At 38.4% G+C, this 12,154-nt stretch overlaps 1 protein-coding gene across 1 annotated transcript; it reads right to left on the bottom strand.

Annotated features, from left to right (window-relative positions):
* Positions 1 to 1,134: 1,134 nt before the first annotated feature.
* On the bottom strand, positions 1,135 to 11,991 carry LOC109085873 (peroxisome biogenesis factor 1-like). Its single transcript, XM_042776911.1, has 24 exons — positions 11,577 to 11,991; positions 11,318 to 11,458; positions 10,849 to 10,932; positions 10,496 to 10,610; positions 9,724 to 10,403; positions 9,000 to 9,119; positions 8,791 to 8,914; positions 8,609 to 8,709; positions 8,446 to 8,537; positions 8,178 to 8,310; positions 7,466 to 7,562; positions 7,184 to 7,354; positions 6,939 to 7,093; positions 6,025 to 6,211; positions 5,790 to 5,950; positions 4,853 to 4,987; positions 4,708 to 4,772; positions 4,478 to 4,620; positions 3,425 to 3,528; positions 3,158 to 3,334; positions 2,548 to 2,778; positions 2,185 to 2,379; positions 1,663 to 1,793; positions 1,135 to 1,551 (listed from the first exon to the last, which is right to left on the bottom strand). Exons 1-24 carry the CDS (start codon positions 11,682 to 11,684, stop codon positions 1,467 to 1,469), a joined length of 3,735 nt encoding a protein of 1,244 aa, XP_042632845.1. The 5' UTR covers positions 11,685 to 11,991; the 3' UTR covers positions 1,135 to 1,466.
* Between the last annotated feature and the right edge of the window lie 163 nt (positions 11,992 to 12,154).

Genomic DNA, 12,154 nt, shown 5'->3' with positions numbered 1-12,154 from the left:
TGGAGTAACCCTTTAACAGCTTACATACTGTAAAGCTAATGCATTACTTGTGAAGGCTAATATAGCACACTAATTTTGAGGATTAACATCTTCAATAACCATCCACTGTCATCTAAAAACATAGTTTAAAAATATCTTCTTTTGCATTCCTAACAGGAACAATATGAGGGTGAATGAATGACAGAATTTACATTTATTGGTGAGCCAGTCGTTTTATAGCATGTTTCCCTGAGGGCCATATTAATATTTTATAAACCTACGACGTCTATTTCTTTAAGTGAATCTTCACAATCATATTTTGCACAGTATCTCCCCTCAGGGGTTACTGAGCTTTGGTCCCAAAGACTGTTAAAATTCAGAGGTCAGGTAACTGCTGAGGGCAATTTTGCTTCTCTCATTTAATCCACAGCTCTCACCCCAGAGTACTGTGACTTATTCTATTCTAGTCCCATGATGTCACTTGTTTTCTTTCTGTTTTGGCGCAAACCCATACAATACTAACAGCAGGGGCCAGAACAAAGGCTTGCTATATTTAACTCGGCAGAAACTGCTGCATCAGGCCGTATATGTGTAGGCCGTGGTGAGTCTTGCGAGAAGGAAATCCAGCTCACACGAGGACAAATCTGAGAGTGTGCTGGAAAATGTAATGATAATCAAAGGTGCAGAGACAGCTGTAGCTGCAGGGCATGTGCTCAGGGGAAGTGAAGACTATGAAAAAATTGAAAAATCAATTTAGAAAAACTCAGATCCTGTGGGTCTGCAGGTGTCAGTTATTCAGAGTAAGCCAGAGGCTGTTATGGCTGATGAAATAGAAGATTCTTCTCTTCTACAAAGAGAAGAACACCGAGGTCTTTGAATACAGATTGAGAAGTATCCATGGAGGACTTTCAACACGCCATTTGGCTCTTGGATAGTAGGAATACACTGCCACCTACAGGTTATGGTAAGAATCACTTCATGAGGATGCTAGAGAAACAGCAACAACAGTAGATAATCATAAACATAATTAAAAAAAAAGGCTAATTATAAACTATATTGGTATTTACTTTCAGATACACACCATTTCCAGTTATATTGTGTCATGAGTTTGTGCAATGTATCAGAAGCTCTGGAGAAATGAAACGGGCATCATAATTCAAAGAAGAATTGTAATTTATTAAAAAGTTAATTACATATTTAATTTATATATACACATTTGATTTCTTTACATTATATTGCCTACAGCAGCTAAGCAAATTTAGCAAAAACGTCACTTTTTTAAATGTCATAATTATCTTTGAATTAATTGTTCAATGCTTGTGAATTCAAGTCTATCAAGTTCTTGATACTTGCCTCTACTTAACATCAAAACATTGTAAGTATGCATTTGCTCTTAAAGCAAAGAAAAGTAAAAAAAGCCCAAAATGTGAAAAACAAACAAAAACCTTTTAATGCCCTGAGCTGTATTAATTTATGCGAGGCTCTCATTAAGCCAATGTCACCCGCTGACCTGCTTTAAATGAAGCAGTGCTCTGAGACTTGGCTTGCTTTGAGGCTCCGAAAGACTCGTATCTGCATAACGGAATGAAAAAACCAACACAAATATGTGAATCAGTAATGCAGTGGTGTGACTGATTTATGTGCATGAATCAAAGAAGCCTGCTTGTGAAATGTGTAACTCACAGTTCAGTATATCTCCTCCAGTCTTCTCTGCTGACAGATGCTCGAGTGTTAGCCAAAGCGGAGATCAGGTGACTTTGGCATATGAGAGAGCCAGGCTTACTGGGGCCAGTCTGCACCAGAGATGATTCATCCTATAAACACAGAGGAACGGCAGATCTCATCTACTGAGCAGCAACAGTGTCCATAGACTGCTACACACTCTAACACAGTCCTCAGGTGGATGGATGGATGGGTGTATGCATGTATAGATGGACAGATAGGTGGGTGTACACATGTATGGATGGACAGATGAGAAAACATTAATGGGTGGATGGACGGACTGGATGCATATGGATGGAACATAGCACCGGGAAAACTGGATATAACAGCTGATGGATGGAAAAACTAGATGTATACTAGTTGTATATACTGTAACAGTGGATGGATGGAAAGATTAGACAGATGTAACAATGGATAGATAGGAAACTTGATATATAAAAAAATGGATGGATGGATAGATGATGGATGAGAAAGGTAACTGACCGTGTTTCTGCGGTAACTGTTCTTAACAGTATTGACTTCTGCTCGGAGGCGTTCTGACTGCTCATGGGTCAGTTCCTGAAAGCCGTCCTGCAGACAGGACATAAAAACTGGGACATGACAGGAGTTTGGATCCCTCATTGATGCCCCTGTCATGTCAGGGGCGGTAGAATTGGGTCCAGACAGGCACTGAGAATTCTGGGAGCAGAGCAAACAGAATGTGACAGTCTTATAAGCAGCTTAAAAAAAGTGCTAAAACATCTAATAAATTACATTAAGAAGACATCTGAAATATTATAGCATTGACTTATACATTATTGTAAAAAAATATGCATTATAAGCCCATTTGGAAATTTAATGTCCCACCAGTTCAGATAGAGACTGGTTGTCCAGTTCAGACTCAAAGGAGCTTCCGAAGTAAAGGCGCCAGATGTTGTGGCGTGGGTCCTCAGGTGGGAGTTCACTGGGGTCCAGCAGAACCATAGAGTGCTCCAGCCCTGCGTCCCCCTCCCCAGCTGAGTCATCTGACCCGCTGCTATGGTTCAGGAAGATCAGTGAGGAGAGGCTGACATCACTGTCTGACCCTGAGCACAGATCCTATAAAACACAGAGACAGTCTGCTCCACATATAAGCTGAAAATGTATCACTGATGTACCGACTAAGCTGAAAATTCAGCTCTGCCATCACAAAAATAAATCACATTTTAAACTTCAATGTTTTCAAATCAGTTACTTTGAATTGAAATAATATTTCACAATATTACTGCTTATTGCATTTTTGATCAAATAGATGCATCCTTAGTAAGAATAAGAGACTAAACTTTAAAGAATCTTAACCAACCCAAACATTTGAACATTGGCCGCTGGTCTTTAAATATGGGCATCAGCCGCTGAATAATCCATATAGGTTAACAACTTATCATGGGGTTTGGGTTTTAGCTGTATGTGTACATGTTTGAGTTTGTGTGTAACACACATGCAGAAGGTTTGGCCCTAGGCTGCCGTGGATCGCCTCTAGCTGAGCGTTATAGAGAAGGGCCTTTAGGTCAGCTCCAGTGAACAGCTCTGTCGCCACAGCAATCTGCTCCAAGTCCACATCTGCAGCCAGTGGCACACAATGAGTCAAAGCCTTCAGGATCTCCAGCCGGGCCTCCTGAAGGACAGATATGAATCAGTAAAATTATATTGTAGATCATCTAGGAATAAAGAGGTTATACCGATGTATGCCAGACACCATGCTCACCCGATCAGGAGGAGGGCAGTAGAGAGACTTGTCCAGTCGCCCGGGTCTCAAAAGAGCAGGATCAATCAGGTCAGGACGACTGGTGGCAGCCAAGACATACACCCCTAAAAATAAGAAACTATGTATTGACTACAGAGAACTCACAAATACAACAATGCAATCTTTTAAAGAAAAATACACTCCAGATATTTCACAACATTGTACAACAATTGACACAACTGGCTTTGCTCTACAGTCTCAGTCTGATGTTTTTAAGCAAGTTCTTGGCAAAACAATTTGTTTTTTAAATTTGGGATTAGATGATAGCAATATAAATTAATAACTTTAAGTTAATCTATCTTGCTGATAAAGATAGGGTTGTTGCTATAGGTAATAACCACATCTATATTAAAAACAACAAACTATGAAACTTCTCAAAATTGTTGTAGAATAAACAATACATTAATATGAACTATTGGGTAGCTGACATACAATTTTTTAAAGCAGTTTCAACAGTGCCCAGTGGTGGTGACATGCTGTACATTTTTTCACAAACTGCAATATAATTATACAGTTTTTATAATACTACTTTTTATTACTACCTTATAAATACACTACTGTTCAAAATTTTAGGGTCAGTAAATTAAAAAAATATATATTAATACATTAATTGATCAAAAGTGACAGAAATCTTTTGTAACATCACAAAAAGTCCTTCCTATTTCAAATGCTGTTCTTTTGAATGATTCATCAACAAGTCCTGAAAAAAGTTTCATAATTTTTACAAAAATATTAAGCAGCAAAATATGTGACACTGAAGAGTGGAGTAATGGCTGCTGAAAAAAATTCAGGAATAAATTACATTTTCAAATCTATTAAAATAGACAAGTTATTTTAAATGTAATAATATTTAACAATCCAACTTCAAATCTGCTGTTGAATGGAAAAAAAAGTTCTTGTGTGACAAACATTAACTAGCACACAGATCAACAAACTAAGACCATGAAGCAGGTCGAAAAAGCAGAACCTCTAGCTGTTGCTGTAAAGCCTAGGTGAGCATTTGATCTTCAGTACCTGTGAGCCCTTCCACTCCATCCAGCTGAGTAAGTAGCTGATTAACCACACGGTCAGTGACCCCCGTGTTGTCGTGACCCCTTCGAGGGGCCAGAGAGTCAAACTCATCAAAGAACAGTATGCAAGGTTTAGCTTGTTGAGCCCTGCAGAAACACAGACACACATTCGGTAATGACTCAAGTGAACCGCTACTATATTTCATACAGAAGAGACTGTGCATTTAGACAGACCTCTGAAACACATCTCTAACCGCCTGCTCGCTTGCACCAATATACTTGCTGAGGAGTTCAGGACCCTGAAGAAACACATAGTACATCACAATATATAAATATAATGAATACAATTTTATACATTCATAAAATGCTAATTCCTTACCTTGATGCTGATGAAGTTCATGCCGCTCTCTTTGGCTACAGCTCCAGCCAGTAGCGTCTTGCCTGTGCCAGGAGCTCCATAGAGCAGCACACCGGAGCACTGACGCATGGGCAGACTGGAGAAGAGCAGCGGGTACTGGACACAACAGGACACCACACATGAACATGTGTACAACAGAGTTCACAGTTTTTGACCAATGAATTTCCATGTCTTTCTCAGTTATGATTACTGGTATCTATAGCAGAAATTAGTTTAAAGAGACATCTGAACTAATTTTCTGAATTAGTACTTTTAAACAATTATATTTATTAGTGTTTTGAATAACACTATAAACATCCTGAAAAGTGTTTTTTTAGGACCACTGATATACTATTATAGTTTCTGTTAAAACTTTGAATTAGATTTTATTTTTATATTCTGTTTTCATTTTAATTTTAACGAATTTTATCATTTTTGACAATTTTATTCATTTTTTTAAAAATATGTTTATATAGTTTTTATCAATTTTTCTTTATTAGTTACTTCAAGTTAAGCAAAACTGAAATAACAAATAAATAAATTTAAGTTATATTATTTCAGTTAATGTTTATTTTGTTTGTTTATGATTTTAATTTTAGCTAATGATAATAACCCTGGTCCTGACACTGAGATTTGAGAAAAGATAGAAGATAGACTGCTATGATCATCATGGGTTGCCAGCAACACAAGCACTCACAAAAAAGTTGCAAAACTTTAGAAATTTTTTGATTCACTATTAAAAACAAAAAAAACAATCCACGACATCTTAAGCCTTTTTCTTTTTTACTAACACACTGAAAATATTAAAGTCGATTTGTGACGAGTCTAGACTGTATAGCCCACTCTTCTTGCATATATGCTGGATTTTTAGTCTGGGAAAGCTGGTATTCCACTGAAATGGACACAGTAGCATCTGTACCTTAGCTGGCAGCAGTATGATGTCCATCAAGAGCTGACGTGCCTGATGAAGTCCCCCGATACGCTCCATATCGGCCCCGGTGGGAGCCTGCAGCTGAGCCCCCCAGAGGGAGGGTGGGGTGAAGCCTTGTAGGGCCTGTCTGAAGTCGTTATAATTTAAATCTGTGAAAGCAGAAAGCATAGATTTCAGCAAAACATCTGTATCATAGAAAGATATAACTAGTTTAAGTACTCACCTTCAGAGCCGCCATTGTTCCCGCTGTGTAGAGTGTTGGCATGGATGGCTCTCTCGAGCAGCAGGTTCAGGTCTTGTGGCATGAATCCTTCTGTTTCTCTGGCAACACTGTCTAGGTCAAGAGTAGTCTCACAGTCCTGGAAGTTCTTTTTGGCTATTAAAGACCTTAGAATCTCAACCCTTTGAGTCTATAAAGAGAAACCATCATATTACAGTCACTATTTTCTGCGGGGAAATAAAACACCAAGCAAGAAAAAAACTTTTGACTATAAGCATAATGTCTGGTCCACACTGCAACTTATTCTGGCAAGGATTCATTAACAGAAACATCACAAACGAAGCAAATCCATAAGCAAAACCAGTGACTTGAATTGTACCTGGGAACACAAGTCGAAATGTCTTTGTTAGATTTCAGTAGAGCTGCATGATTCATTGGTGACATTGTTTAGTAAGAAAAGAAGAAATTATGACAGTCATTAATATTAGTATTGTAATTTTAAAGTTTAATTTATTGCTATTATTATTGTTGCTTTTGTTTTGTTTTTTTAACTTTTCAGTGAAATACTACAGCAGCAAAATTTATAATTTTTTAGGAATAATAATCATAATTTTCATAGTTTTAAATATTGAATTTAATTGCTATTATTATTATTATTATTTGATTTTATTATCAGCATAATAATTTTATAGATCTATTTGATACATAATCCATAATAATTCTAAAACCCATTGATATATAATACAAATATGCATTTTATGTATGTATTAATTTTATGTATCAATAAAAACATGTAACAGACATTTTAAATCCAAATTTTTATCAAAAAAAAAAAAAAAAATAATATATAAAAAAAAATCACAATTTAATTTTTTACCCAAATCATGCAGCCCTAGATTGCAGTTTCATAAACTCACCTGATCTGGTGTTTGGATCTTGCAGAAACTTTGGAAGAAGTGTGAACCCTGCACCGCAGTCAGAGTCTGATGAAGGGCATGTTCACTCTGTGCTGTGATCATCAGAGCTATGAGACTGGAGCGCACCACCATTTCATCCACCAAATCCCTCAGACCTGCGGAGAACACGCAGAGCGAAGATGTCCATCAGATGGTTCCTCACAGAGATACACGTAGAGCCAGGTATGTCTCTGAAGATTTCTTACTCTGTGCGATGTGCTGCCGCAGTACTGCCTCTGGCCCATGCTCGTGCTCAGGTGAGGTTGCGGCACCAGTCACGTGATCCAGGTCATCCAGCAGGACCACTGAGGGCTGTCTCCAGATCGCCTGCTCAAAAACCTCTTCCAGTCTCAGTCTGATTTTGTCTGCTCTTTTACCTAGGAATTTCATTCATAACATCAATAAATTTGATGGAAATAAAAGACAAAAATCTTGCATGTTAAGTTGGAAAGCACAGCAAATCTGCTCAATCTAATTTTCTTGCCTACCTTTCAGTGTCTTGCAGTCCACAACTTGAACGTGGGCATCTAGCTCTTCACTGGCCTTTCGACACAGTGCTCTGGAGAGAGAAGATTTTCCACTGCCCTGTGGAGAAAAGCAGGAAACGTATCACAGACACCTTGTACGGCATCTATTTATTCATTCATTATTTTCACAATATTCGATTGTTATTGTCTAAATAAATTTACAATGTAAAGTAATCATGTGCTTGGGAACTTATCCATTCCATTCATCTCACATTTCAAACGTCCTACTTGAAACAGCACTTGATGTCAAAAACAACTTGTGCAAAAATATTTACTCTGACTTCTGATTCAGATGCACACTAACGTTCAAACATTTGTGGTCAGTAAGATTAAATAATAATAATACCGACCTCAAACTTTCAAACAGCAGTGTATGAAGTCAAGCAAACATGGCAACATGTGTGGACACAGTTATTCACTAATATATGCTTAATCACTTTTAAACAAGTTAAATACATCAATGAGTCCAATTCCCTGCGTGAAATGATAATAAAACCTACTTAGAAAATATTTACAGAGACAGATCTATACTGCATGATCTTGAATAATGTTCTTTGTTGATAATCAAACACATGAAAAAGGCATTGCCTTAATGCATAAGGAGAGCTATATCAAGCAGAAGTATCCCATATCTGACTTTGAAAAGACTGTAGCATATGTGTCTGAAGGTTACCTTTGCACCTGTGATGAGCAGAGCTCCGCCCCTCAGTCCACGTCCTGTGGAGACCAGTTCACGCGAGAGAGGACCTCCCATTAGAGCGTGAGAGATGTGCTCGAAAGCAGACCTGCATATGTCCTCTACCCCACTGAGCAAACAGATTCAATCACAAACAACAAAGAACGGCTACACCGACTCATCAGAAAGTGAATCTTGTTTGCTGCTAAGGATATAAAAGAAAACACAACGATGTTTCTCATTTTTAAAAAGAATACAAGCATACCCAAGAGAGCTGAGGGAGGGAAAGCCAAGATGTGGATCTTCACTATCATTATCAGAGCCACTGTGGTCAGAATCATCTGGCTCTCTGACAATCTAAACAGAGATTGGTTTGTTAAGGCAGGAGCAGAAAAATGAATTTGTAAAAACAACATTTGACTTTATACCTGCAGATTTGTTTTCTTTAGTAAACTGGTTGATAGAAAGAACATTTCATCCTCTTGCTGTTGCTCTGGTTTCAGCACAGTCAAGACAAACTCTTCTTTTCCTGAGAAGAGGGAAACCCAGGTTGGTGTGCAATAATAGTAATATGATTAAAAACATCAATTCTGATGGTTCTTTCTCACACCTTCAGCACAAGGTAAGAGAATGATGTTAGTGCGGCCTGTCAGACAGCTCAAAGGCTGATGGCTCAGAGCATGCAACCAGTTGAGGAACGCAGTTTGAATATCTTCTTCTTTTTCATTCACTGCCTGCAAACAGAAAGGACATAAGTATACAATACAATATTTTCATTATCTGACAACATTAAGCATTAAGTCAGAAAGAGAAAATTACCAACGGTTGTACTGGTTGCACCATGACAGCTTCTGCAACTCTTGGCTTTGATTTCAAAGGCTGAATCCTCACAGCTGATCGAGGCTCTATCCTCAGACGCCTCTGCAGCACCTTTGGGATCTGCAACAACAAAAAATGTAACTAGATTTTTACTAGGGATGCACAATATATCTGTACTAAACCCATTATCAGCCTATACTAGGATTGTATATACTGTATATATTGTCTAATATGTAATTGTGCAGATGCAAGGGTGTACAGATATTACAATTCTTGGCCTAATCATTTAAGCCAATTATATACTTTTAATATTAAATTAAAACTAAAAGTATATCTGTCTGTATATCTATCTATATATGTATGTGTTTGTGTGTGGATATTGATAGATGTGCTAAAGATTACATTTAACATGGTCGTTAAATTAATACGTTAATAAAAAGTTAAACAACGGTGATCTAAATGTAGAAATCAACAGACTATTGATATCGTGGAGAGTTTCTACTGTATTTCTAAATATTTCATATTTTTTAATATTTTAACAGGGATTTGCCAGACGGTTGCTAAGGTGTTTTTTATCACATTGTTAAACATTTACTATAGTGTTCTGGTTGATTATTAGGTGGTCTCTTATTGGCCAAAGTGGAAAGGTCCCATCCCTAGAAATTATGGTGATAAAGAATACTTCTATGAAACATTATAACTGAACTTGAATGGAATAACTTACCCAAACTCTCCCAGAGTAAATTTCCTCACATTTATTGAACTTCTGGTCCTCCTGCAGCCTTTTTATATTGTGACAAAGCATCCTGACCACAACAGTGTTCTCCTTATGTTCCTCTGTTTCGTTCCCTTTGTGAGGTCCATCTCTGATCTTCTTCTTCTCCATGGCCTGCTTGACTTTCTCCCTGAGTTCTTTAGGAGAAAGGATCTTTGAAAGCCTGCCGTATGTTAGTGCAGACTGCCCTGGATTACAGTTCTCTTGCAGGTTCCATGGCAGTATATGAACATCTCCATGACATGAGCCTAGATGGCTGACAGACCCAGGAGGGGTTCCACAGGTCCGGAGGATACAGTCTTTCAGGATGGTGGGAATTGTGGGAACCGCAAGATTCTCTTTTGCAGGCTCAAAACCTCTTGTAAACAGGTATCTAACCAGGCCTTTCAGATCAGCTATTCCTCCCCAATGGGCTTCATTCAGACTCTCCAGATGACCGCTGATGGGATCCTGATGGACGACTGAGCTGGAGGAAGATGTGACATCAATGTTCTGGTATTGTAGATGTTGGCTTGGCTCTTCTGATCGAGTTTGGAGCTGTTGTTCACCTCCTGGATGTAGTTTTGGGGAGACAACAAGCTCAGTGAACTGCTCCAGTCGGCCGAACGGAACAGATGGAGAGAGGGATGCTAAAAAAACATCCAATCATTAGCGTTAAAAGATCAGTTCATACCCAACAACAACTCCAATATGACATGCCTTTAAAACAGGGCTGACTGACCTATCCTGATATAGATGACAGTGTGCTGGTCCACCCACACAGGAAAAACACCCTCACTGAAGACCACTCGGATCTGATCCAAGAGTCGCTGCTCCAGAGCCATGCTGTGCAGCTCCTGCAACAAAGTTCAATCAGATTTTAATAGTAAATTTTAATAATGTTTAAGACATTAATGCAAAGTGGCAGTGAATCACGAAGGAGTCATGCACAAGACTAGAAATGTGTATTATGAAAGTCTAGGTTTCTAGTTACTGTATATGCATTTTAGTGGACATATATTGCTAAATATTAGATAAACATCTCCTAGAGAATGAAAAAAAGAGATAAATGAAATGATGCCATCGTGAACTCACCAAGATCTCCCAGTCATCTGGAGACAGAGGCTCTACGAACACCTGCTGCACTGACTGCACCTGATGACACGGCCGCAGATACCCCTACAACACATCACTACCTTGTTACATGCTTCTACATCAGCTCAAAGCAGTTTAATAATCAAATCACTTGTGACATATTAAAGTGATAGTTCACGCCAAAAAGAAAATTCTAGCACCATTCGCTCATCCTCATGTCATTTCAAACCTATATGACTTTCTTTCTTCTTTGGAAAATGTGAGAAGATATTTTGAAGAATGATTCCATTGACTTCCATTTTTTATTTATTTTTTTGTCCATACTGTTAATTATTTGGTTCCAACATTCTTCAAAATATCTTCTTTCATGTTCTGCAAAAGAAAGAAATGCAAACATGTTTGGAATGACATGAGATGACGACAGAATTTTCATTTTTTGGGTGGACTATCCCTTTAAACAGTGCCAAACCTGTTCTCCCTGCTTGAGCCCAAGTTTCTCTCCCAGCTGTCTGCTGATCTCAACTCTGTCCTCTGGACCTGAAGACCTGGACCTGGTCCAGCTGAGGAACACGGGTGCAGAGACACCCCATGACAGCTCCAGGATCTGGTTCTGACATCACATTAGTGTTACATGACTCAGAACTATGATGGAACTTAGACAAACACTGTACAGTGGTAGACTAGTAACTGGCGTGCATATATTATAAAGCAGCTAGCTGGTTACAAACCTCTTGAAGACAGAGATGAGTGGCGAAGTTTGATGACAGTTGAAGAAAGCAGTTTCTGGAGTTATTGAAGACTAGCGTGACAGGTTGAATCCCCTGGCTTCCCAACATTTCCTGCGAGGCTACAACAACCTCGCTTCTACTACTAATGATCCCTTATTTAAAGGATTCTGTGGTATTAAAGCCAGTAAGCTAAAACTGTCAACAGGAATTGCACGTCAGACATAATCACATGGAGTGTGTCGATCAGTCGTAAGCGCTGTTGCGAACATTTTCGATTAGCTCCGTCTCACAGTGTTGCCAGATTTCACTTGGAGAACAATCCCCAAAATAAAGCGATCAACCGCACCAAAATATGCGACCCCATTTTTTTTAGATGTTATTTATTGTTTCTGACGCATCACTGGACCTGCTGTTTATTTTTTCTGTCATTTTAAACCATTATATCAAAATATCAAGAGGAAAACAGTATCTAAGGCTTTTATTTTGAAATGTTGTATTCTTCCCGGATGTGTTCTGTTACTGTGTTCCCATTGAATCCATGCGCTTGACTTGCAGATCAATGGAACTGAGAATCAAAT

Source organism: Cyprinus carpio, chromosome A19, assembly GCF_018340385.1.
Source record: "Cyprinus carpio isolate SPL01 chromosome A19, ASM1834038v1, whole genome shotgun sequence".
Lineage (NCBI taxonomy): Eukaryota > Metazoa > Chordata > Actinopteri > Cypriniformes > Cyprinidae > Cyprinus > Cyprinus carpio.
The sequence above is the reverse complement of the archived record's forward strand: the minus strand, read 5'-3'. Positions and strand labels throughout refer to the sequence as shown.

Excerpts from the sequence above, each read along its gene's own strand:
- LOC109085873 (XM_042776911.1), bottom strand. The coding sequence starts at position 11,684 with ATGTTGGGAAGCCAGGGGATTCAACCTGTCACGCTAGTCTTCAATAAC. Across the intron at positions 10,933-11,317 it reads GGCTCAAGCAGGGAGAACAG|GGGTATCTGCGGCCGTGTCA; the intron begins GTTTGGCACTGT and ends GATGTGTTGTAG. Across the intron at positions 1,552-1,662 it reads TGGAGGAGATATACTGAACT|ATACGAGTCTTTCGGAGCCT; the intron begins GTGAGTTACACA and ends TCCGTTATGCAG.